The 25,985-nt window shown below is 39.8% G+C and overlaps 1 protein-coding gene across 1 annotated transcript in view; it reads left to right on the forward strand.

The window, feature by feature from the left end:
• LOC137072765 (complement C3-like) overlaps positions 1 to 25,985 on the forward strand; it is a 36,120-nt gene that overhangs the window by 6,344 nt on the left and 3,791 nt on the right. Inside the window, exons 8-34 of the mRNA XM_067440688.1 lie at positions 153 to 258; positions 592 to 712; positions 827 to 942; positions 3,312 to 3,458; positions 3,542 to 3,745; positions 3,824 to 4,015; positions 4,090 to 4,245; positions 4,351 to 4,480; positions 4,582 to 4,653; positions 8,215 to 8,415; positions 8,617 to 8,731; positions 8,813 to 8,904; positions 9,105 to 9,244; positions 13,068 to 13,277; positions 14,015 to 14,072; positions 16,268 to 16,354; positions 16,434 to 16,637; positions 16,728 to 16,803; positions 16,914 to 17,073; positions 18,359 to 18,442; positions 18,570 to 18,720; positions 21,196 to 21,359; positions 23,006 to 23,164; positions 23,430 to 23,489; positions 24,515 to 24,605; positions 25,063 to 25,111; positions 25,421 to 25,511. Coding sequence (XP_067296789.1) covers positions 153 to 258; positions 592 to 712; positions 827 to 942; positions 3,312 to 3,458; positions 3,542 to 3,745; positions 3,824 to 4,015; positions 4,090 to 4,245; positions 4,351 to 4,480; positions 4,582 to 4,653; positions 8,215 to 8,415; positions 8,617 to 8,731; positions 8,813 to 8,904; positions 9,105 to 9,244; positions 13,068 to 13,277; positions 14,015 to 14,072; positions 16,268 to 16,354; positions 16,434 to 16,637; positions 16,728 to 16,803; positions 16,914 to 17,073; positions 18,359 to 18,442; positions 18,570 to 18,720; positions 21,196 to 21,359; positions 23,006 to 23,164; positions 23,430 to 23,489; positions 24,515 to 24,605; positions 25,063 to 25,111; positions 25,421 to 25,511 — 3,436 coding nt within the window. The remainder of the gene's footprint in view (positions 1 to 152; positions 259 to 591; positions 713 to 826; positions 943 to 3,311; positions 3,459 to 3,541; positions 3,746 to 3,823; positions 4,016 to 4,089; positions 4,246 to 4,350; positions 4,481 to 4,581; positions 4,654 to 8,214; positions 8,416 to 8,616; positions 8,732 to 8,812; positions 8,905 to 9,104; positions 9,245 to 13,067; positions 13,278 to 14,014; positions 14,073 to 16,267; positions 16,355 to 16,433; positions 16,638 to 16,727; positions 16,804 to 16,913; positions 17,074 to 18,358; positions 18,443 to 18,569; positions 18,721 to 21,195; positions 21,360 to 23,005; positions 23,165 to 23,429; positions 23,490 to 24,514; positions 24,606 to 25,062; positions 25,112 to 25,420; positions 25,512 to 25,985) is intronic.

A 25,985-nucleotide genomic window follows, 5' to 3' on the forward strand; every position in this document is an offset into this window, starting at 1 on the left:
TTTTAAGGCAATTGGTTTGCATGTTTTTTTTTATGTAACTTAAAGTAATTTGATTTTAAAGTGTAACACATATAAATTCAGTTGTAGTAGTTTTTTCGTTTATAAATATACATCTATTAATGTATATAAGTGTGTGTTTGTGTATCCTGAAGGTATTTGTTTGGGGAGACAGTCAATGGTCATGGATTTGTTGTATTTGGTGTGATTACTGAAAATAAAGGGAAGATAAGTATACCAGGCTCCTTACAGAGAGTGAAGGTACTACACAGAGACACACACACACACACACACACACACACACACACACACACACACACACACACACACACACACACACACACACACACACACACACGCATTACTGAAAATGCCAGATAGGCTTCAGATTATGTATATTAGACTTAGATAATTTGCTCCATATATGAACCATTTCTGTTTTTTTTTTTAAATGCCCTCCTCATAAATTATGTAAAGTAAAAATTATGCACACACACAAAGTATAATAAGTCCATATTACGATTGATCATTGACAAATACACAAGCACTTACACAGATATGATCCAGTTCTCTTGTTTCTGTGTTGAATGCCAGATCTGGGATGGAAGTGGAACAGCAGAGCTTAAAAGAAGACACATCCTAGAGTCTTTCCCAAACATCATGCAGCTTGTTGGCAAATCACTGTACGTTACAGTGAGTCTGCTGACCGAGTCTGGTAAGAACTAAACAATGTCTGGCATACCCTCTTCTTGGAAAGAAACATGGACATTTTCAGGCCTCAAAATTTTTTATGTAATGTCCATGTGTTCATTTTATTATTGTGTTTCAGGAAGTGAAATGGTGGAGGCTCACAAGAGAGGCATTCAGATTGTGACGTCACCGTACACCATCCACTTCAAAAGAACCCCACATTTCTTCAAACCTGGGATGCCCTTCGATGTCTTGGTATAAAGCATAGACTAGAATAAAAAAAACTAACTTAATAACCTTAAGTGTAATGTTTAAGTAAATATTATCAGGGCTGCCAACTTTTATGTTCAGGTTGGAGTGAGATTTTTTTTTTTTGGGGGGGGGGGGGGATTTCACATTTAAAGAAATCTAGTGTTTGATCTAAATCTAAATAAGTATTCAAATGCAAGACTGTTTTTGAGCAACTAGATTATTAGATATATGTATAGGCTATTTATTAAAGGGCCATAAGGCACGGTAATGGCATTACAAATTAACATTATTATTTTTTAAGCAACAAAATGACTCTAATTTACCTCTTTGAATTAGAATTCTCTATTTTAACCTTAATTACTACACAAATTGAAATATAAATAATAAAATTAGAAGAAATATATTTTAAGTGGTCATTAATTGACTAGTACATGCACAAGTACAAGCACAAGTATATGCACAAGTAGTATTTAGTAGCCTACCAAAAGATCTCTTCAAAATATGCAATAATTTTATATAATTTTAAAAATATAATTTTAAAATATGCATTATTGAGCTAAAATATAGAACACTTATTTGATTGAAAAATAGTTACCGTGTATGGTCACATTTGATCATCAATGAGTATTAGTTTGACCAATTAGTAAGGAATACCTGAGGGCTAAATACAAGAATAAAATGAATGTCAACAATGTTGCATCTCTATCACTCTCCATAATAAAACGATCCAGTGAATATGGCTGACTTAATAATCAATGAACACTAAGCTGTACTGTTTAACAAAACTTGCAGCAAACATCTGTAGAGTGAAACTGTTGTGTACCTTGTTGTGTGTTAAGCCATTCAAGTGCTAGAAGTATTGAGCACTCCATGTGCCACGTGACTGCGCGCACCGCCGGTAGATGAGATCATGTTGCCACTCCGCTTTTCAACGCCTCTGACTTTAATAAGCGCCAACGCGCTATTTATTGTTTGAATTTCGCATTAAAACGTAATAATATTCATAATAATTATAATTATAAAATCTATAGGCCTAGCTTTGTTTAAAGGGGGGGTGAAATGCTGTTTCATGCATACTGAGCTTTTTACACCTTTAAAGACTTGGATTCCCATCCTAAACATAGACAAAGTTTCAAAAACTAATGTTGGACGTTTGATGGAGTATTTCTGTGTTAAAAATACTCCTTCCGGTTTCTCACAAGTTTCGGCGAGTTTTTTTCCAGTATGGGTCTATTTGACGTTAATAAGAGCGGAAGGTCCTTGTATGGGCCGTATGGGCTCTTCTCCCGGAAGGGTGCGCGCGCGCGTGGCTAGAGGGAGAGAGAGGAAATGCACGCTGTAAACACTCTCTCGGGTGCAGATCCAGTCGTCCGCGCCGCGCTCCACTTTATTCCTATGGGTGACGTCGAGCGACTTCAGCGCTTCAGCACAGCATTCCGGGAAGGCAGCGCTGCATTTGAACCGATTTGAACGCAGAAATGACGGGAAGCTTCAAGGCATCGCTTCAGTCGCGTCGCAAAGTGGATTTCCACGGTCACTGCTGTCACAGGACTTCACCAAATCATACCAAAGAAGTGTGTTTTTGACAGAGCGGTCCTGCTTTGGAAGATGCCGGTGAGTAAATCAACTTCAAATGTCTCTGCTATTGGCTACCGTCGCATGAGTAAACATCAGTAAACGATACGATCGCGTGCTTCGTCATTCAAATGCGCTAACGGTTACTCCATTGTTGTTCTGTATAACGTTACACTATTCTGACTCTGACGTGCAAAACCGTTTTGCTTGCTACCTCTAAGGTCTAGTCACATACAATAGTCCATAAACCGAATCATGTCCTCATAAACTGCACACAAAGGCCCCTAAATACAGTACATACCACAGAGACGGACATCCTGCTGTTGCCGTTTCTCCTGTTCAATTTATTTCAGCCTCAGATTTGATTGTGGATCATTATCTGTATTAGCTGAGATAGATGGGTTTCCCCACGCTTGAGGACGTCATCGCTTTGCGCTCTTGTCATTCTTTAGCTCCGCCCACACGATACGCCTCCAGGCGCTCGGTTTTTTCCGGAAAGACTCGGTACAGCCCATATTTCTTTTATAAATATGATAAAACTAAAGACTTTTCGGAGATATGAAGGATGCAATACTACTCTATAGGTACTCAAGATTGACATGAGATTGACTGAAACTGAGTGTTTCACCCCCCCTTTAATATAAAAAGCAGGTTTGGCAATTTGGCGTGAGATTAAGCTGGGCAGCGTGAGAGCGTGACACCGAGCCCGAAAGCGTGTGTGTTACGCCAATGCGTGAGAGTTGGCAACCCTGTATTATTGGTTTTACTATATTTGTTGTTCTGTGTTTTGCATAAAGGTCTATGTAACAAATCCTGACCAGACGCCAGCTAAAAATGTGGAAGTGGAGGTCAATCCTGGAGGTGTCAGAGGTCAAACAAGAGCCAATGGCATTGCAAAGGTTACTGTCAACACTCAGGGAGGATCTTCAACACTGCAGATCACTGTAAGACCTGCTAACTCAACTGCTCAGATGTTCAGTCAGATTAACAGATGTTAATCAGAAAACAATGTATTGATTCTTTCCAGGCAAAGACCAAAGATCCACAATTAGGAAACGAACAACAGGCAGTGAAGACGATGACGGCTCAGGCTTATGTTCCCAAAGGAGGCTCCAAGAACTACCTGCACATCGGGATTAATGCTGCAGAACTTCAGATCGGTGATCAAATGAAAGTCAATCTGAACACTGGACAAAGTCCAGGAGTCAGAGATCAAGATTACACATACATGGTGAGAGACAGTCTTATGATTCATCAGTGAAATTTGTTTTCAAAAATATATTTAGTCTTTCATCTGCCTCATTTTCAGATCTTGAGTAAAGGTCAGATTGTTCAAGCAGACAGGTTTAAGAGGAGAGGACAATCTCTAGTGACTCTGTCTCTACCTGTAACCAAAGACATGGTGCCGTCCTTCCGCTTCTTGGCTTATTATCACGTGGGCTCGTCTGAAGTGGTGTCTGATTCAGTCTGGGTCGACGTGAAGGACACCTGCATAGGAACGGTAATTTGTCTCTGATCATACAAGACTGAATTGATCTTCATTTGTTTTCTGATCTATGTTATTTGCTCTCCCAGCTTAAAGTGGAGGTTCACGATCCTGTGAATGTCTATGAGCCTGGTGAGGAGTTTGGCCTGAGAGTAACAGGAGACCCTGGGGCCAAGGTTGGCTTGGTTGCTGTGGATAAAGGCGTTTATGTTCTCAATAACAAGAACAGACTTACTCAATCAAAGGTTGGAAGATCAGAATTTAATATTTTCATTGTAACTGGAAAGAGGCAACATTTTCTTACCTGAACATATTGACTTCATCCTCTTTGTCATTAATTCCTTCAACAGATCTGGGACGTTGTTGAATCACATGACACTGGCTGCACAGCAGGAAGTGGAAAAGACAGTATGCAAGTTTTCAGCGATGCTGGCCTGCTGTTTGAGTCCAGCTCTGCTGGAGGCACAAACGTCAGAAAAAGTACTTGCACTATTTTTTGACCTATTCAACATGATCAATGTACAGACTATTATCAATGAATGCATCTTACTAATTCCATTTTTAAAACTGGTCTGTTCCAGATGCCGCATGCCTATCCTCATCTCGAAGGAAAAAACGAGAAGCAACCATAACGCAGCTCTTTGAGTCTCTAGGTTAGAAAGCTGCATGCCTCTTTTCACAAATTTTGACCCACAAATTGCAAACCTCAAATTTTACACTCAGGAAATGATCCTACGGTTAGGTACTAGGTTTCATTTGAATTAAAATAATTGCCAAGAGATTGATGGATCATCGATTAATGGTTTAGAAAATGTGAGTGGTATGTGACTAGCACTGTAGCAAGAAATTTGTACTTGACACAAAAAGTTGAGTTAACTTAAAATAATAAGGGAACTTATCGAATTCAACTTAAGTTAACTCAACTAATCCAGTCCAGATAAAGCCAACTTAATTACATTTGTTCATGAAATGAGTAGAAGCATTGAAATGGCAATAAATGTCTGTTTCTGTTTTGAAGTCCATTAAAGTGCTCTTCTATACATCATTTGATTCATCTATACATTATAAATGTGCTCCACACAGCTCCAGGAGGTTAATAAAGGCCTTCTGAAGCAAAGCAATGTATTTGTGTGAAAAAAAAAAAAAAAAAACATATTTAAAACTATATAAAGTAAAAATTATTAGCTTCTGGCAGAATGCATCAATTGACAGCAAAAGAGTGACCCCTGACCTGAGGCATGACAAATTGATGAATGCAGAAGTGCAGAGGATAGAGTAAAACAAAACACTGGTTATAAATTAAAGGCTAAAACAAGATTTATTAAAGAGAAATGCTGGAGGATTTCGATATAAGTGAAGAGGGGCTTGAGTTTGTTGTCCAGCCCTATTTGTTTGAACCACGAGAGACATTTAAGCTTACGCTACTCCTACATCTTGCATCATACCTCATGTCAGGGGTTATTATTTTGCCATAAGTCGGCTTGTGTAGGCCGTCTGCCAGAAGCAAGTTATTTTAGTTTTTAAAGTTTTAAATATGGATATTGTTCTTATTCAAACACGTCGCTGCAGAAAGCCTTTATTAACCCCCCGGTGTAACAAACTTGGTGTAGATGAAACTCATGAAGGAGGAGAACTTGTAACAGGAGCTTTAATTGAAAATACTTTCAGGAACACTCAGAAACACCAGTATACACAAACAGTGATGGACAAACACTAAGGGGAAACTGAGGGCTAAGGCTACATTTACACGTGGGCGGCTATTTTCATAAACAGACATTTTCAACCTCTCCAGTTTCAAAAAAAACATTGTGCACACTTACCCGTGTATATATGGTCAAAAGCATGCCAAACCTGTAGGTGGCAGTGTAATGAGAAGCTCAAGCCCACGTAAGCCAATCAAAATCCCGGTGGCGCTAGCGTGCTAGTTCTTCGTGTTGGAGGGAGAAGTTGTTGCAGAATTGCTGACCTCCGAGCATTCATTCGTCTCTGCTCCTCAACATAATGGAGCGGCTGTATTTGCAAATACAAACACACAAGAAATGTTTGCACCAACAAATGCGACTGCTACTCTGAATGCTTCCATGATCACATGTGAGCATAGGTCGCACTTTTGACGTAGGTGCGAGCTCTGATGCATTAGTTGGCTGCCTAAACACCCTTTTGTCTCCGTTTACATACAAACGTGCAAATGAAGATCTTCAAAATCTCCACTCTGGCCGAAGTTTTCAGAAAGACTCCTTTTCAGAGGCGAATTCTCCATTTGCATGTAAACAGGGCGCAAATGAGGGGAAATGTCTCCTTTTTAAAAAAAATAACCATGTACATGTAAATGGAGCCTAAATACACAGGGCTAACAAGGTGATTAACAAGACACAGCTGAACAGAATGACCTCATAATGACAGTGATGAGGGAGTGGCGGGAAAACCCAGGATGGAGTTGGAGGAGGGAGGAGCCATGGGGTTGACGACTTGTCGGAGACACCCTGGGGACGACCGAAGAGGAAGCAGCCACCGATGGAGACACTTGAGGAGCAGCTGGGTCGATGAGCCTGCGTGAGACCGGGGTGGAGCCGCGGCGACAAGCGTCCGAGGGTGGCTGGGCTGGAATTTTGAAGATGCTGGAGAGACAGGGGGCGCCAAAGATTCAGAGCACACAGAAGATGCAGAGGGCACTGGAGATACAGGGGGAGCTGGAGATTCAGAGACCACAGGGAACAGGGTATAACCTCTCTAAAAAGGTCCATTAAATTCACATAAAAATGTCCTTCAGTTCCTCTAAGTATTCGCCAAGGGTCCTCATTGCCTTCACTGCGGCAAGGTGGTGGGCATGGCTCCTTTCCCAGCCCTCAAGCTCCATGAGGACTCCCTCCACAACCCAGGATGTTACTGGCCTACGCATTTGGTCAGACCCTTGCTGTGGTCTGGGCTCCGGGGCAATGACTCCTCTCAACCTCTGCCTGGGTTCGGGTTCGGGCTCGTAGATCGCGTAGGCCAGTCTCCAAGGTCTGCGGCGGGCACAGGCAACTCCCTTGTGCCGGTCATGGTCGGTGGTAGATGGCTGGTCTCTGGCGGTGATGGAGTAGGACTGGTAACGCGGTCCTCCTCCGCAGGTCCGATGGTAAAGGCCGAGTTGTTGGATACCAATACCCACTCCATGAATGCGGTGAAATCCTCCTTGGGACGGCCCGCTGGAACATGTGCCTTCTGGGAAGTGCGTCTGCCAGGCAAGGTCGAGGAAGTTCTGTGTGTATGCTTCCATGCGGATGGTCCTTCTGCTCCAGGCACAGCAGCTTCACAGCAGGTAGGGCCATGGGGCACAGGGGAAAAGGCAAAGCAAAGAGGAAAAACGCCACACACACACACAAAAAAAACCCTGTTTTGGTCCGTCGATCTGTTACAAACAATCTGTGAAGATGAAACTCATGAAGGCGACGAAGAACTTGGAACAAGAACATTAATTGAATACTTTCAGGAACACCCAGAAACACCAGTATACATGAACATCAACGGACAAACACTGAGGGGAAACTGAGCGCTAACAAGATGATTAACAAGACACAGCTGAACAGAATTAACTCATAATGACATTGATGAGGGAGTGGCGGGATAACTGGAACAGAGGAACATCTGATAGAATCAAAAACAGACTAGACATGTAACACCCAGAGCCGGGTTGATATATTTTATGATGGATAGATGCACTTTTATGGACTTTAAAACGGAAACCATTCACTGCCATTATAAAACTTGGAATAATGTAATATACACCTAGGATGGCTTGAGGGTGAGTTAATCATGGGATAATTTAAATTATAATAGAGTAAACTATCCCATTAAAACTTATTGTCAAGACAACCAAAGAATGTTTAGCATTTAGCAATGCATGCAGCTAAAATCCTTGTTTTGTTTTTGTTTTTTCCATCTCCATGTTTGATTTCCATAGTTAACTACACAACATTAACATAATTTGCCTCTTGAAACTAGAGGCACACAGTTTACCCCTTTCACCCGGGCAAATAAGTTGCAAAAGTTGCAATGATAAGCACATATAGCTCATTAAACAAATCTGATTTGAATAGACATCTGTAATAAGTATATGTAAAAGATAGTTCAGAACTGAAAAAGACTAACCAAATTGTATAATCTTTATTTTATAACATAATTTGTTTATCAGTCTCTGCCCATTTCTCGTCTTTTACATGATCCACCTTTAGTGAGCAAGTACTCTGGCCTTGAGAAGGAATGCTGTTTGGATGGAATGAAAAATATGGATGATTTGAAATACACTTGTGAATATCGGAAAGGATTTATCATGGATGGAGAGGAGTGCACACAGGCTTTCATGCACTGCTGCACTGAGATGACCAACCGCAACAAAGAGTCGGATAAACAGAGCGAAAACATTCTATCCCGCAGTAAGAGCATTCTCAACAACAGCATATATATTTAAATTCTAACACTTCATATATTGCTTCAGCTGTGTTTTCAGTTAGATATTTTGCCTTAGATCTGTTACAAGTTGAGGTTCTGCAATAGCAGGAATGAATCCAATTGGAAAATTACCTTGGGATGGCTTCTGTTTTGTGTAAATAAATCGACGACTCTTTTACCCACAGGTGAAACTGAAGAGTTTGTGAACTCAGATGACATTGTGACGCGTACGCTCTTTCCTGAAAGTTGGCTTTGGGAGGAAGTGGTGTTGCCTAACTGCCCATCAGTGAACCGCCAGTGGTAAGTGTGACTTGCAGTTTCCAACACTCAGTTCTCAGCCAGTGATGTTCCTGTTTCAGTAAAAGATGACCTCTCTTTTAGTCAAACAACTACCTTACCCAGAGATGGCCTCAAGCTGAAAGACTCCATAACAACTTGGGAAATCACAGCCATCAGCTTGTCCAAGACTCATGGTACAGATATGTTCTAAGCACACATCCATATAAAATGAATATTCAGGGAAACCTTTTTAACCTTTTGCATTTGTGGCATACTGTTGATTACACCAGACAATCATTTTAATGCATCGCTGTTTTGTTCTGGTCTCACAGTGTTGCAGGCCTTTGACACATCTCTTGATTTCTGTGACAGTTTGCTCTTTTTCTCTACAAAGGTATCTGTGTGGCAGATGTCCATGAGATGACAGTGATGAAGAACTTCTTTATCGACCTAAAGATTCCATATTCAGCTGTGCGCAATGAGCAAATTGAAATCAAGGCCATTATCCACAACTTTTACAGCAGAAAAGTAAAGGTGAGTTTGAAAGAATGATTTACTATGGCAAACCTTATCAGACAGGCTCTCAGCATGATGACAGAATTGCTTTGCTTTGTCTATCACCACCCCTCCTTTCTTCTTAAAGGGGTGTAAAAACACATTCTTTCGAAGGTCTGGTTGTTGACGAACGAGAACAACGATGCTTCGTTTAAAAAAAATTACATAACTTTTCATATAATTTACCTTTATTCTACATTGCTCTGTCCCTTCTTGTAAAAACGGTCTGATGGTTTCCAGGTTCTATGAAGCCAGTCCCTCAAAAATACGCAATGGGCTCAGATTGGTTAGCTGACCCAGCTGTGTTCTGATTCGCTTAGTTCACGTGTTTGTAGATCTGTAAGTTATCATAAGCTGTGGGTGGGGCGCTGCCATTATGTGTTTTCAACGTTGTCAGGGAGTCGAAATCTGCTGGATTTACAACACGAGATCATCCACTTCACCTGATATATGCTATGTGACATTATGTGAGGGAACAGGGTCGAAAATGGTTGTGTTAGTCATTCGGTAAAGTTATCACAGGCTGTGGGCATCTGAGCCACCTTTATATGTTTTTTACAACACTGACGGAGCCTGCTGGATTTACAACACAAGATCATCCACTTTGATTTAATGTGACATTATGTGAGGGAACAGGGCAGAAAATAAAAACTTAGTAGGAGTAATCAATCACACAAAATATTTGACATTGACTCAAAGTAAATAATTTAAATTAGTTTAACCTGAAAAGTTTAAATCCATGCAACCACTTTGTAAAGGTTGATCAAACATTATTTTAGGTTGGAACAAAACACTTTTTGTTTGTTTGATTGTCACCATTATTGAGATTCATACACCGATTCTTGATGTCTGTGTAAAGCTTCAACTAAATTGTTTTTGGACTATTTTTTTTTTCTTCTAATCTGCATCTACATATTTGATGTTTAACGTCTCATCCGTCCTTCGGATGAGACGTTAAACTGAGGTCCCAACTCTGTGGTCGTTAAAAATCCCAGGATGTCCATCGTAAAAAGAGTAGGGGTGTAACCCCGGCATCCTGGCCAAATTTGCCCATTGGCTTCTCTCCAGCATGGCCTCTAAATCATCCCCCTCTCCTGATTGGCTTCATCACTCGGTCTCTTCACCACCAATCAGTGTGGTGAGCGTTCTGGCGCAATATGGCTGCCGTCGCATCATCCAGGTGGGTGCTGCACATTGGTTGTGGTTTGAAGAGATCCCCCCCCCCCTTCAATGTAAAGCGCTTTGAGTGCCTTGAAAGAGCGCTATATAAATGGAACAAATTATTAATATGTGAAGCTTGTAATGCTGTTTGTGAAGTTGTTTAATCCTCTGCTGAGATTTAATGTCTTCTTTTATCTTCAGTTGATGTCATGGGTGTGGCTGAAGTCAGTCCAAATCATGCTTAAACTAACAAAAATACTCTGATCAAATTAATAAATTCAGTTTAATGTCCCACTGCCAATTTGCTGTGGGCGTCCGGCCGCCGTTATATGCTTAAACATTGACGGAGATGGGGCATGCTGGATTTACATCCACTTCTCCTGATATATGCGACATTTTTTGATTGTGTAATGTAATTTTAATGAATGAAACCTAAAATAAACATTAAAAGACACTGAGCTCATTCAGACTCTCACTTACTCTGGCTCTAGCTCAGTGCCAGTCAACGCGCTAAAGCAGATTTACATTTTTGAATTTGGATGTTGATCGCTGAACATTCTAATCATATCTGTGATTATAAGCTCAGGGACCAGACTAGAATGTGATCGTACGTGTTAAAGGGTTAACAAACTGGTTTGCAGAGGCAAAAAGCGTTGTCATTTGTTTACTTCCTTGCTAAAAAAACGTACAATTTACAATACAAACTATTATAGGAAAACACATAGACGAAAAATAAATCATACTTACAGGTTATGGCCCTGTAATACAGTTCGTAGATGGGAAGGAAGGAGGCGGAAACCGGCGAACGTTCAATAAACATTTATTCAAAATAAATAAACAAAATGAAAGTAAAACCGCCGGGCAGCCCCTCATGGATGACTGCCCGCAAACACACACAAAATAAAACGAGGGCAGCCCCTCACGGACGACTGCCCACAAACACATAAACAAAACATAACATAAAATTCCAGGCCTGGTCCTCTCTCGTCTTCCGCTGCCTTCGTTCCTCCTTTTATGCTCCCGTCATATGGCCGCGAGACGAGACCGGTGTGCCACGCAGCTGGCACTCGTTAACATTAATCACCGGCCCGCTCTCGCGGTCCCTCGCCCCGCTGCTTGCCACACCACATACCCCCATCGCCCCTCGCAGGCCGGGGGGCACTCCCGAGACTGCGCTCTACTCCCCCCCCTCTCCCGGGGGGCCGATCACGGCGGCCGCGGCACCTGGGGGTAAGGACAGAGGGGCGAGAGAAATGTAGACCGGAGCACGAGGAGCCCGCAGACGAGAGAGGGGAGAGAGGGAAAAAAAAGAAAGAAAGAGGGAAAAAAAAAATCTGGTCCGGTTCCCAGACACTGCCGTTCGGCCCTCCACCCGCCGAGAGGCTCTTCCTCGCGGTGCTGTGCGATGGCACTGGACGCCTGGTGGGCAGCTCGATCCTCCTCCGCCCCCTGGCGGCCGGCGGTGACTCCTCCTTCCGAGGGACCCGGCAGCGAGCCCCGCGCTCCCTGCTCCTCCCCTCTCAGGCGGATGGCAGCAGGCTCCGGCCCACGGCAAGCGCGGCGACTCCTCCGCTCCCTCTCGGATGGCAGCCACCCCACCTCGACCCAGGGGCACGGCAGCGAGGTCTCTGTCCCACCTTTCCCGCTCCAGCACCATCGCCTCGGGCAGCCCTCGCGGTCCTCATCATCCACGCTGCCCGAACTCCTCAGCACTGCGATCCTCCTCAGCAGCAAGGGCTCTCCGACAGCGCGTCCCTCCTTCCTCCCGAGCTTCGGCACCAATGTAATACAGTTCGTAGATGGGAAGGAAGGAGGCGGGAACCGGCGAACGTTTCAAACATTTATTAACTCAAAAGAAATAAACAAAACGAAAGTAAAACCGCGGACAGCCCCTCACGGACGACTGCCCACAATCACATAAACAAAACATAACATAAAATTCCAGGCCTGGTCCTCTCTCGTCTTCCGCTGCCTTCGTTCCTCCTTTTTTGCTCCCGTCACATGGCCGCGAGACGAGACCGGTGTGCCACGCAGCTGGCACTCGTTAACATTAATCACCGGCCCGCTCTCGCGGTCCCTCGCCCCGCTGCTTGCCACACCACAGGCCCGTAAACAGCTTCTGTTTTTAAAGTTGGAACTGTTCCATCTTTCAGGACAAGCCATTGTGCCAATCCTGGTTTGAACTCGCAATGATTGTGAGCTTTAATTCCTCTGTTAAAATGTGCAGCACAGAGAGAGAGATTTAAATTTTAACCATTGATCCCTAACACCCCCATGAAAGGCTGAACAAAGTGGACCTACAATCCGGATGAAAATAACAGCGTTTCGTCGCCATTGTAAAATGGCCTCGTCCCCCTTATTTAATATTCTCTAAGGAGGGATTTATGTAAATATTGAACCCGCTGATATCAGATAGTCTGGAGGAAAAGGCTGTAGTTCCCTACCGGCCGTTTGCTGTGGTCCTTAGAAATTGATTTCTTTAAAAGCAAATATCTCTCTTTGCTTTATACTTTGAACGCTGTAACTTTGCAGATGTTGTTTGTGCTCAGAAAGCAACGTTACACACTAGCAAAAGTTAGAAAAGTGAAATCCTGTTTTACCACCCTTTTAAGGAGCATGTGATTTTCCTTTCTTGTATTAGGTTCGTGTGGAACTGAAGGAAACCAAGGACATCTGCAGCCCGGCCAGCCATAGAGGAAAGTTCCAAACCATAGTGATGGTAGATGCTAAATCATCATATTCAGTACCTTTTATCATTGTCCCAATGGCTTTGGGACGCCATGCCATTGAAGTAAAGGCAGCAGCATTGGGACGTGGAAGCGATGGTGTGAAGAAAGAGCTCCTAGTGGTGGTAAGTTCAGAGAAGAAAAAGACAGTATATCATTGCAGAGGGTATGTTTAAAGGCACAATATGTAGTCCTCGCCGCTAGGGGTCGCTTATTCAAACAAAGGTGTAGCTTAATGATGTCCTGATGTTGTGGAGTTTTGTGTGTTTGCTTGATGGTGACTGAGACACTTGTTCACACGGCTGAGAGCTAGATCAACATTAGGCAAAGTAAAACATGATAAACCCAGTAAATATAAACAATAAGACAAAAAAATTGAGGGTAAAGCGGATATGATGTCATTGATAGGCGACGAACGATCCGTGTCCTGGTTAAAATTGCTTAATTCTCTGAATTTAAACATTCTTAGACACATCTGGGATAATGTAAGTACGCAAGTAAAAAAAATAACACTATTCTAGTAGTTTTTGGATATTTTAATCTAATATTCTTACTTGTTGTGCCTTTAACATATTGTGAACAGAATACAACAGATAAAACAAAAAAATTCCATACAGGGACATAAAGAAATAGACTGGTATATGAATTCCCCACTGCTTTCCTCAACTTTTAAAGACATCAAAACTTTAGCAACATCAATAGTCACCGAAACCGTGCTGATTGCTAAGCAATCACACACAAATAACTTTATTTATTTATTAATTTAGTATTTGGTTTTTAAGTGTACTTTTACTACTATAATTTAGACGGAGCACGTGGCATTTGTTCTCTCTCTCACTCACTTTTCACTGCTTTTCTTTAGTCTGAAGGCGTTTTGACCAAACTTAGTGAAAATCAACAATTCATTCCTAATAAGAAAGGTAAGATGATTCCAAAACACATATTTACATACTTTTAAAAAAAAATGTATATGGGCATATATATATATATATATATATATATATATATATATATATATATATACTTTTATATGGCCATTGAGGCATTTCATGAGTTGTTTTCTTTACATGGGGGCCCTATCATAAACGCCATGGCATCATGTTTTTTGCTCGTTTCAGCCTGACGCAGATATAATTTTCACGTCCAGTGCCACTCTGTTTAAATAGCAGAGCACTCGCGGCCATCTGTTCACCCATGGGCGTCTGAACTGAAAACCAAGTGTGTTCAGGCACATTGTTGGTGCGTTTCTATTTTGAGGTTCTGAAAACGACTGCGTCATTGACCAACACAAACCTGCTCTTAAGTCAATGGTGTGGTATTTGTGAGTTATTTAAAGAGCGCGTTATTAATATGAGCCTATAGGCGGGTGCATACCGTCTGCTTATTACACACAGGGATGTGCAGCAGCACACACATGCCAACTATTATAAATAAAATGATTGCAATATAAAAGATTATTGTGTACATAAAGATAAAAATGCCTACATGTCATAATGGATGGTCATTGCATGTAGCAGAACTATTTGTAATAATGACGAATGAAATTGGCTACTTATTTAACCAATCGTTGCAATAATCACATGTATTTAAACTGACTCAGGTTGAGGGTGTCTATATTCCGCCATGTAAATAGTGTATCCGCCTTGGCGCAATTGCAACTGGCTTTTAAAGGGAATACGAGATGAGCCTCTGACTATTTTATTGCACATTATGTCCAAAACACACCTATTACTCATTAAGAGAACAAGGACAACTCTTTCAGACCATGTGCCTGATGCACCGACCATTTTTCTGTAACACTTTACAATAGGGGTGCACTAATATGCATTAATTCATGCTTAAAGGCCCACTGAAGAGCTTTGAATCGCGCCGCATTATCTAACGTTAGCCATCATCTCCCTTCCTTGTACTTGATTGCGATGTATTACAATATTCCACTTTTGTTGTTCCAAGCATGCTTAATTAACTCATCATTTCAGCTGTAAAAGTCCACTTTATGTCTCGGTGATGGATGACAAATGCGTCTTTGCCGATTTTCATTTTGACTCGAGTTAATTCTCAAAATAACTTGCTGTTTGCCCTTTTGAACTAATAACGATTGCTCGTTCATTGACATGGCCGCTGATGTTGTCATTATTTATTTGCTATAATCTCTGTGAGTCGAGTCTGACTACCAAAACAATACGGTTCATTGATATTATTATTAAAGACGTTACAGTAACAGCAGAAGCTCGGGTTGCCATAGAACCATGACACGCTTGAGACAGTACTCGCGCGTTAGCTGGAGTACCTGAAATACAAGTTTCTTTACTCAATTTGAGCGTCACAGAAAACATTTATGTGACAGTTCACCTGATATTTTGTTGGTGATTTGAAATATGTTGTTGAGTACATTATTAGGCTACCATGCGCTTGCATGAAATCTGCCCGCATTCTAAATGCTTTCAAGTGTGTGCCTGCTGCGGTGCATGAAACTAACTTGAAAACAGAATTTATTCGCCTCAAATGAAAGCATATTTACACTCAATCGTTTCCTATCACATATATAGTGTGCTATGTGCCTTTTACCATGTAGAAATACCATGTACTATGTACCAGTTGGTCTCCCATCCAGGTACTGACCAGGCTCAGCCCTGCTTAGCTTCAGTGAGAAACCTTGGGCTACAGGGTGATATGGCTGCTGGTAATATGTTATTAAGGAATTCATACATTATAACACATTTAACTAATAACAATTTAATGATTACTTAATCTATTAATCATGATGAATCTTCATTAGTTGCTGATGCACTAATCATTAATAAATGGGTTAGTTCACCATTAGTAATACATTAACTCATGATTATCTGTGGATTAGTTAAGCATTTTTTGTTACCCATTTTTCCTGCCGTTAAACTAGCAAAAGTGGATTCAGACATGTCCTAAGTGCACTTGCTCCATGCGCTCAGATCATTAAAATATGCCCCCTGGTGTTGTGTCAATATATTTAAAATTGAGCCTTAGGTAATTTCTATGTAAATATTAAATAAAGACCTCACTTGTCATTCAAATTCCTGTCCTGCATGTACAAATAAGAATGAAGCATGACTGTACAGTTCCCATTTTTCTGTAACAGGTGGTGAACATGTGGAGGTTATCAGGAGCCTTATATTGAGGGACCAGGCACCCAACACACCTGCGAGCACATATGTATCAGCGATAGGTGACTCTTCTAACATCTGCTGTAAGTAAAACAAAATATGCCTTGGTTTTTACCAGTATGCCAATCTCTTTGTGCACAGGAGATATTATCAGCATAACAGTAGAGGCTGCTATTAGTGGTCATGCCATGGGTTCCCTGGTTATCCAGCCTGGTGGCTGTGGAGAGCAGAACATGATGCGCATGACGATGCCTGTCATTGCAACACATTACTTGGATAAAACCAATCAGTGGCACACCGTGGGGGCTGGGCTTAGGCAGACAGCTGTTACCTATATTACAAGAGGTAAACTGAACTATGCAAACTTTACTGCTCCTAAACTTTTGTTACACATTCCTATTTAGAGTCTGGTCATTTTATTGTGTTGATGTACAGGTTACAATCGACAGCTGGCGTATCGTAAAAGAGATGGGTCCTTTGGTGTATATAGTCATGTGAAAAGCAGCACTTGGTAACTGATATATTTCTCAATAGTTCTGCTTGTTTGGTACGAATCAATAATTAGACATCTCACCATGATTTAAAGTGTAAGAGTTTACTTGTGTTTTCTTTCTCCTAAAGGCTGACTGCGTATGTTGCTAAAGTATTTGCCATGGCTAGTAACATCGTACACATAAACCAGAACGTGATCTGCTCTGCTCTCACGTGGCTCATACAGTTCAAGCAGTCAGCTGATGGTGCTTTCAGAGAAGATGCTCCTGTATATAGTGGATCGATGACTGTGAGTATACCATTGTTTTTCTCTACTTAGAGCAAGGGTAGGCAAGTTTGGTCCTAGTGAGCCGCTGTCCTCCAGAATTTGGATCCAACCCTGAAAGACGTCTATAGATGCTCGTATTAAGAATTAACAGGTTTAGATTTTTGATGTTTTCTTGACAAGGTTGGTAACCATTATGGAGATCAGTGTAAAAGCCATAAACAAAATGTTTTAGGAAGAATAATGTTTGACTAAACTCATCACTGACTAAACATTTTTATAAATAATATTGACCAACAATACATTCTTGCTACAGATCATACATTCTCAATTCAGCATATGAATCTCAACAATGATGATATTCTTAATGATGCAATGCATTCTGGGAGCCATGAGTTTTATACTGTGGTGGCTTAGTAGGGTTGGAGCTAAACTCTGGAGGACATCAGATCTCTAGGACTGAACTTATCTACCCCTGACTTAGAGGTACAAAAATGTACCCTTAAGGGTCCCACCCCAGTGACACCCACTTTACATTTTGTACTTTTTTTTTTTTTTTTTTTTGAGTGTACTCAAAAATTGCCAAAAAGTGATCCATACCACTTATGTGCTATGCTTCCTGATCTCTAAAGCCTAAAATAGATTTGGGGAGCAGAACAAAATTCAAGTTGTTATTTGATGAAAATGTTATCTTCCACAAGTTCTCATTTTCATTAAACTTCGCACATACAAGACATTGAAAACCAATGGTGTTTTGTCACTGACATTTGTCAAAACTTTGAAAGTGTCTATAAAGTGTCCATCTATTAACGTCTACAATGCATTTGCAAAAAAATGTAAATAAAAACGGAGTGAGTGTTGACTGACTAAGCCGTAAATACTTGAACATTGAATACATTACACAGCGGTGTTAACCTGCAAGCATTTGCTTCACTACCAAATAACCTGATTTATCTTCTCAGATAATATAATTTGTATATATTTTTTAATAATACAGTATAATTTGATATATGTATAGTGTTGTACAAAAGTTTTCATTGTAGTTCTTTTGTTTTGCTTTGTTGCCAAGTCATGAGTCTCTTCTCGCGCAGAAATTGCTGTCAATCATCAACCATGAAGCTAGTTATTGGACAACAATGCAAATTTGTGTTGTAGAACATTTTTTGTTATCGGAAGTTTATCTGGTGAAATTGTCATTGTGCCAGTTCCCATTTAAATGACTGGATTTCACCTGCAAAATTTCACACAGAAATGGTAAATGTGACCACACCTTTACTTATGAATTATTTCTGACATCACTGTGACACAGGGGAACTTAGGTGCGATGGACAAACAAGCATCCATGACGGCATTTGTGCTCATTGCCCTGCAGGAGGGGAGAGGCCGTTGTGCTGTGAGTCCTTGTCCTTCTGCTTTGAGTTAATATGCAACACTTGAAAAAAAGCTTAATTGAACTAAATATCGATGATGTTAATTTATTATGCCATGCATGTAATTTCCTTGTTTTTGTTCCTCTTTAGAGTCTCGACAGTAGCATATATAGAGCCATCGCGTACCTTAGATCTCGGTTTCATAGTCTGACCAATCCATACGCAGTGGCGATGACGTCTTATGCTCTAGCCAATGGAAACGCACTTGACAAACAAGCCCTGTTGAGCAAAGCGTCTGCAGGTAAAGATACAGCCTTTTCTGTATGTTTATTTGTGCTGGAAATGTCCAGGTGTCAAAGCTGCACCCATATCATCCTATAAGCATTGGCATTTCGTGTTTTACCAGCCTAGGTAAGAAATTAAAATGATTAAGGTACAGAGCAACACTGCATTCCTTACAAGCAACCTGCTAATGCAGGTATTTTTGTACCTGCGTTTTGTACCCATCCCGACACAATATAATATAAATGAGCAATATCACTGGAGTAGCCCGTCAGCCATATCGCACAGCTCAGGGAGTAAATAAATAAGAACAAAAATGGAGTGACGTTAAAGGATTATTTCACTGTAGCGACTTGGCTACACACAGCTCTGGAAAAACCAAAGAGACCACTTAACATGGATTTCTCAATGTTACGTGGTCTCTTCATTTTGTCCAGAGTTGGATGTTAATAAATTGAATTAGCTCAATAGGGAATTATGGGTTTTGATATTTAATTATTTATAATTAACAATAGCCCCTATTGAGCCCCTCTGGTCTGAGGATAACCAAGATGAGATGAAGGAAGGAAGATGGGAAGAAAGGAAGAGACTAAAGAAACATGTCCTTTGTCTTATACAACTAACTAGTCCACACTGCTCCTTGGTTAACTTGACCAATCCAGAGGGTGTATTTTGAGCTGGAGATATTTCCAGTAAAAGTGGGTTTTGATGCCTCAGAATTAGTACAGTTTCTAAACATGCTAACAATGTATCTCGTAATCGCAGACTGTGCACCGCTGATTAAGAAAAAGAGAGAGGAACATTTAGATACCAAACAAGCTTTGGCTTGAAGGTATAAAAGCAGAACCACCTTCTTTACACATGAATACAAGTATTTAAAATGACCGTAACATTACATGCATCATGACTTTGTAGAATATAAATAGAGGAACACATAGGAACATTTTGTATAAATTCTGAAATAGTTGAATTATAAGGGAAATTCAGAGTGTGTCTGTGCTATGTGTATTGGATTGAGTCTCGTTGACTTATTTGTGCCAGGACATCAATTTATATGCAAATGTCACAATGGCTAGAAGCTTTTCTGAAGCTTAGAGCAGAATCGACTCATCTTGATCCAAAACAGACAGACATTTTCAAAATGAAAATTTACTCACCCCCTTCTTATCAAAGATGTTCATGTCTTTTTTTTCTTTAGTCGAAAATAAATTACGTTTTTTGAGGAAAACATTCCAGGATTTTTCTCCTCATAATGCTTTTCAAATCGATGTAGTTTCAAAGGAAGGGCTTCAGAAGCTCTGCATGATCCCAGACAAGGAATAGGGTCTTATCTAGTGAAATCATCTGTCATTTTCATGAAAAAAAATGTGTGACTTATGTGTTGTTCTTCTTCACGGTGTATGAGGTCATCACATCAGAAAGGTAATGTCTGGGATGTACAGACCCAGTGTTAAACAAACGTGCAAAGGCTAAATCAAACAGCCTTTACAAAAATAAGGGTAAAACTACAATGTCAGACAAGTTTAAAGTTGGAGGAGAACACGAGATGGAAGTCGATACTTCCACCTACATCACAGATGTGACCTTTCCAACAGGATGTGATACGCCGTGAAGAAGAACGACACAGAAGTCGTGCATTTGAGCTTAAATTATAAGTATATAAATGTGTTTTTTTTAAATATTATTTTAAGAAAATGACCTCACTAGATAAAAGCCTATTTCTCAGCTGGGATCGTGTGGAGCCCCCTTCGAAGCCCTTTGAAACCATTGATTTGACCCTTTAAAAATCCGGTAATGTTTTTCTCAAAAAAAATGTTTTATTTTCAAATGAAGAAAGAAAGACATGAACATCTTGGAAGATAAGGGGGTGAGTAAATGATCAGGACATTTTGAAGTAAACTAATCCTTTAAAACCTCTGAACCGCTGCGGATTCAAATCTCAAGTTGACAGTTGTGACCAAGTCTCCGTTACTAATTCAAAAACATCACTTAGAGCTAGAAACGAAGGAACGTTGAATCGCCTAATTGAAGCTTATTGTTTTATGTAGAGTATTAAGGTATAATGAGAGAGATTGACTTAATGAGTGTATTAACTGCACTGTATTGTAAATGTATTATGTTTATATAAGAATCACATAGTTGAGGTCCAATTAACTACATTCTCACCTAAAAAAAAAATGTAAACCTACATTTTGTGACACAACAACAGTAGTATTTTTTTACATTTATGGTGGCTTTGCTCGACTGCCATGACAGTCGCTGCAAGGGGAGTGATACAAACGGTGAACCGGTTTGTGGCGGTTGGATTTCGCACGGCTTGAGAAGCCTCTCAGATTTGAGAACCAGAAAGAACTGTTGTATAGGTATAAAATGTGCTTGGTGTCTTGTATTATCTATCTACCCTATTTTAACAATAAAGTACATATGTGTTGGAACCATCTTTATTGTGAAAAGTGCTATACACATAAAATTAAACTGAATGAATCCCATACAGATGGAAGTCACTGGCCCGTCCCTGGAAGCTTTTACTTTACTATCGAGGCTTCAGCCTATGCACTCCTGGCTCTTGTAAAAGCTAAAGACTTTCCGAAAGCAGCACCCATTGTAAACTGGCTCAGAAACCAAAGGCAGTCCAGTGGAGGATATGGCACGACTCAGGTTTGTAGTGTACATTAAACACTGTTTATCTGTCCATACAGTATGTTGAATATGCAACTTTTACAGCTAAAGACACATTTTTTTTATTTTTCAAAACTCTTCACACAGTTCTCATTATGAGCTTTTACTTTGGCAGGTTCATGCACTGAAACTTCTAAAATAGTTAATATTCATTCGGCCATAAAACTAGCAAAGGTTTTCAGCCAAACACACTGTCACTGATAAAACAATGACCTTAAAAAACAAAGCTTAAACGAGATAGCATTAAACAATGTTTTCTTTTTGTAAAATATCTTCACAAAAATAATGACTCTAGAATTCACTAGTTTGTTTCATGGTTCATTTTTACATCACAGTACATTATTCCTATGGCATACCCTTTTTAAAACGAATCCAACATGCACAAGATGTAGACTCCAATGTTATCCGTGTTAATCATTTCTCTTTATTGATTGTGATAGTCCTGTGATTGTCCAGCGTCATTTTAATCTGAGGGATTGTGCACCAAAAAGTTTTAAAGACACACACAGACATTAAAGAATGAGCGTATGAATCTCAATAACAGTGACATGCTTCATGCCGCAATGCATTCTGGGTGCTTCATACAGAACTAGTCTATGGCTTCCAGAATGCATTGTGGCATTAAGCACATCACTGTTATTGAGATTCATACGCTGATTATTTAATGTCTGAGTGAGTCTAAGAGATGCTGGAGATCAAAATGTTTAGTGGATAATGTAGAATTACAGGCTTTCTATAATTAATAATACAAAATGATCATGTATTAAAAGATTCGATTCTGGATAACATCAGTGAAATAGACCACAATGTGATGATCATATGTTTATCATCAAGTAACAATATCATCTGATCACATTTTCTGCTTTTCTTGCCACAACAAAGACAGTTACAGCAGCAAGAGAAAAAAAAACGAATGTTAAAAAGCTGTTGTAGCTTGACGTTAAACAAACGTTGGGCTTAGACGTCAACTTGACTTTAATTTCCAAGCAAAATATTACTCCAACGTCTTCCTGAGGTCACATTGATGTATTGTACCTGCTGGGAACTTTTTTTTTTCACACCTGGCAACTAGGATTGGTTTATAAAACATTTGTCACCAAAATTTGGATCCTTTGTTGCTGCCACAGAAAAACAAACTGCATCCACTGTTCCCTTAATGCTGGATTATTTGGCAAGCAAGGTGATATTTCCCTCACACCAGAACACACTTCTTTAGTGACATTGTTGATTTCATGGTCTAAAAACGAAATGCTTCCGTAACCTGAACGAAGCTCGATGATGTGCACGCTCTTGCTCTCGCTTTGGTTGATGTGCGCACACGCTCATCCGGGAGAAGTGCACATACAAGGATTTCCGCCTTTTATGATATCATACAGGGCCATTAAAAAAATAAAATAAATAAATAAACATTTTGAATTTTGAACCTTATTTGAATCCTGAAGGAGTGTATTTGGCACAAAAATACTCCAGCATACGTTTTTTGAAACTTTGGTCATGTTTAGTATAAGACTCCAACTCTTTAACAGTGAAATAAGACAGAATGCATGCAATACCATTAGACATCCCCTTTAAAACCAAAGAGGTGAAACACGAGAAACAGTTCAAACATGTCTCCTCCCTCCCAGGCCACCATCATGGTGTTTCAGGCTGTAGCTGAATACAGGATTCATGTGAAAGACATAAAGCAGTTAGACCTGGAGATGACGATCCAAGTGGAAGGCAGTCGGCAGCCGATTGTGTGGACGTTCAACAAAGGCAACTCTCATCTCGCACAAACAACGAAGGTGAGTTTGTGCTGAAAGTGAAAAACACGTGTTTGAATGTCATGTGAGGGATGTATATCATACACTCAGAATACAGTTTATGTCAGAGAGAGTAGCTTTACTTTCACACAAATCATATTGTATGAGCAGCTATCGTGACTGTACACCTGGTTTAAGATAAAAACCTCCATTTGTAAGTTTTGTATTGATCAGATGTGATGTCTTTTATCAAGATGATTTCATTTACAGTAAACATTATATATATTATTTTTTCCCCCATCAACAGCTTCCATCTAGCAAGCCGATCACTATCACTGCCAGGGGTTCTGGAGAGGCCTCTGTAACGGTAAGTGACTGAAGGAAGCAATAATCAAAGCTGAAAGCATTTACCAATCCATCAGACCTTGAGTGCTACATGCTCAGAAAAAGGGTACAATGGAGGTACAATTTTGTTCTTTGGGGAATAAAACATATAACTGTACATTTAAAAGGTACACAATTGGTCCTTGGTGTACAATTATACCATATGCTGTCCTGCAGAGTTTGGCTCCAACCCTGAAAGACGTCTATAGAAGCTCTTATTGAGGATTAAAAGGTTTAGATGTTGATGTTTTACTTAAAATGTTTGGTCACCATTATGGAGATCAGTGTTTCCTATAGTTGGGATTGGCTTTCTATGTGAGTTTGTGGTTTTTGTTACAGTTTTAACAAAACTGTTCAAAACAAAAGAAGTCATAAACAAAATGTATCATGAAGAATAATGTTTGACTCATCACTGAATATAAATAATATTCACCAACAATAATTTCTTGCTACAGATCAGATGCTCCAAATTCTTTGTAATTTTTAAAAACATTAAAAGTGGGGAAAGTTTAGATGCACACAGATATCAAGAATCAGCATATGAATCTCAACAATGGTGACATACTTAATGCTGCAATGCATGCTGGGAGCCATGAGTTTTATACTGTGGTGGCTTAGTAGGGTTGGAGCTAAACTCTGGAGGACATCAGCTCTCTAGGACTGAACTTGCTTACCCCTGACTTAGAGGTATGAAAATGTACCCTTAAGGCAGGGGTCCCCAATCTTGGTCCTGGGGGGCCACTATCCTGCACAGTTTATCTCCAACCCCAATCAAACACACCTCAACCAGCTAACCAATGCCTATAAAGGCATTGTTTAGCATTAATTAGCTGGTTCAGGTGTGTTTGATTGGGGTTGTAGCTAAACTCCGCCGGACAGTGGCCCTGCAGGATTGGGGACCTCTGCTTTAAGGGTACCACCCCAGTTATGGCAACTTGTACCTTAAAAGGTACAAATTTGACCTTGATTTTTTTATTTATGACAGTGTGTCTGTTTTCTCCTCGGCAGGTTGTGACTGAGTACTATGCAAAACCAAAAGAGAGGAGTGACACCTGCAAGAACTTTGAGCTTGATCTGACTTTTGAAAGGGAGGATAAAGGTAAGATTTTGTGTCTTGAATTTTCAGAGGGATACATGATCATAAATACAATATATTTCAAATGTATGATCACACTGGTGTCATTTGGTGGTTATGTCTAAATGTTTTGCATAAAGACAAATGAGGCTGTCATATTATTTACTTTTGCTTACAATACAAAATATTGCAATATTGTAAACAAAATTAAATACAATTTTAGTTAAAACTTTTTTTTAAATTTTCATGAAAGTAATATTAATGTTACTAAAATAGGCTTAGTTTTCTTGAAGCTAAATTAAACATATAATAAGATTAAAATAAAATATAATAAACATTGGTTTACTTTAGTTGTTTGGGTGATATGAGCCCTATGGGGTTTGTGATATTCACACATTTCTATCTTGTACACATTTACATGTTGCACTTTTATCCTTTTATACAAATGAGGAAATCTGTTTCTCTCTTTCTTTCTCTTCAGTAACATATCGGGGAGCAACTGAGACTTATAAACTCACTATCAATACCAGGTGTGGAAACAAGTACCATTATCTAATCAACTGAATATAAAAGGAAAACCTTTCAAATTTAAGTTCCACTAAACAATATCTCATTTTAGTGAATAATCCGTGATAATTATTAAATGAATTACTATATTTAGTTTAACTAACATTGTGGACAGTCCAAAGTTTTACAGTACAATGACATTTATTCTATTCTGTTAAAGCTGATGTGTGCAGGTTTTTTAATGTTAATATATTATTTCCCGTCCCATCTTTACACGTAGAGCTGGAGAATTTTAGTGCAATAGAAAGTTGACATTTTCTTTGACTCCACAGATATCTGTCAGCTGACAGGGATGCCACCATGTCTATACTGGACATATCATTACTGACGGGATTTGTTGTGGATGAGAATGATCTGAAGGCGGTATGGATCATTTTTCCATTTTCACATTTTCTATTGCCAATTAATTGACAATTACCATCACACACCTGTTGCTAAAAGATAGATGCGTAGGAAAAAGAATTTTAAAATATGACAAATCTCAAACGTTAAAGGAAATCACACACACACACTATCGATACTTGCTGTAGATTATTTGCTATTGTCAAAATGGAATAATCACTATGAAGTCCATGGACTCTTACTTGAAATGTGCATATTTGTCCCAACAAACAGCATTATTTTTCCCACTACAAAAAAAACCTCCACTAACATTTCAGTGCTACACGAGCTCCTGGTATAATATTTTCCCACAACAAACTGGTAAAGTTAACTCTTTCTGAACCACAACTAATTGTAATATAGTATATATTATTAACTATAGTGGGCATAACATTTTAGTATATTATATATTAAAGACCTTTAGTGTGTGTTGATATTGCTTTGTCCGGTTGTGGA

The sequence above is a fragment of the Pseudorasbora parva genome, chromosome 4 (genome assembly GCF_024679245.1).
Source record: "Pseudorasbora parva isolate DD20220531a chromosome 4, ASM2467924v1, whole genome shotgun sequence".
Lineage (NCBI taxonomy): Eukaryota > Metazoa > Chordata > Actinopteri > Cypriniformes > Gobionidae > Pseudorasbora > Pseudorasbora parva.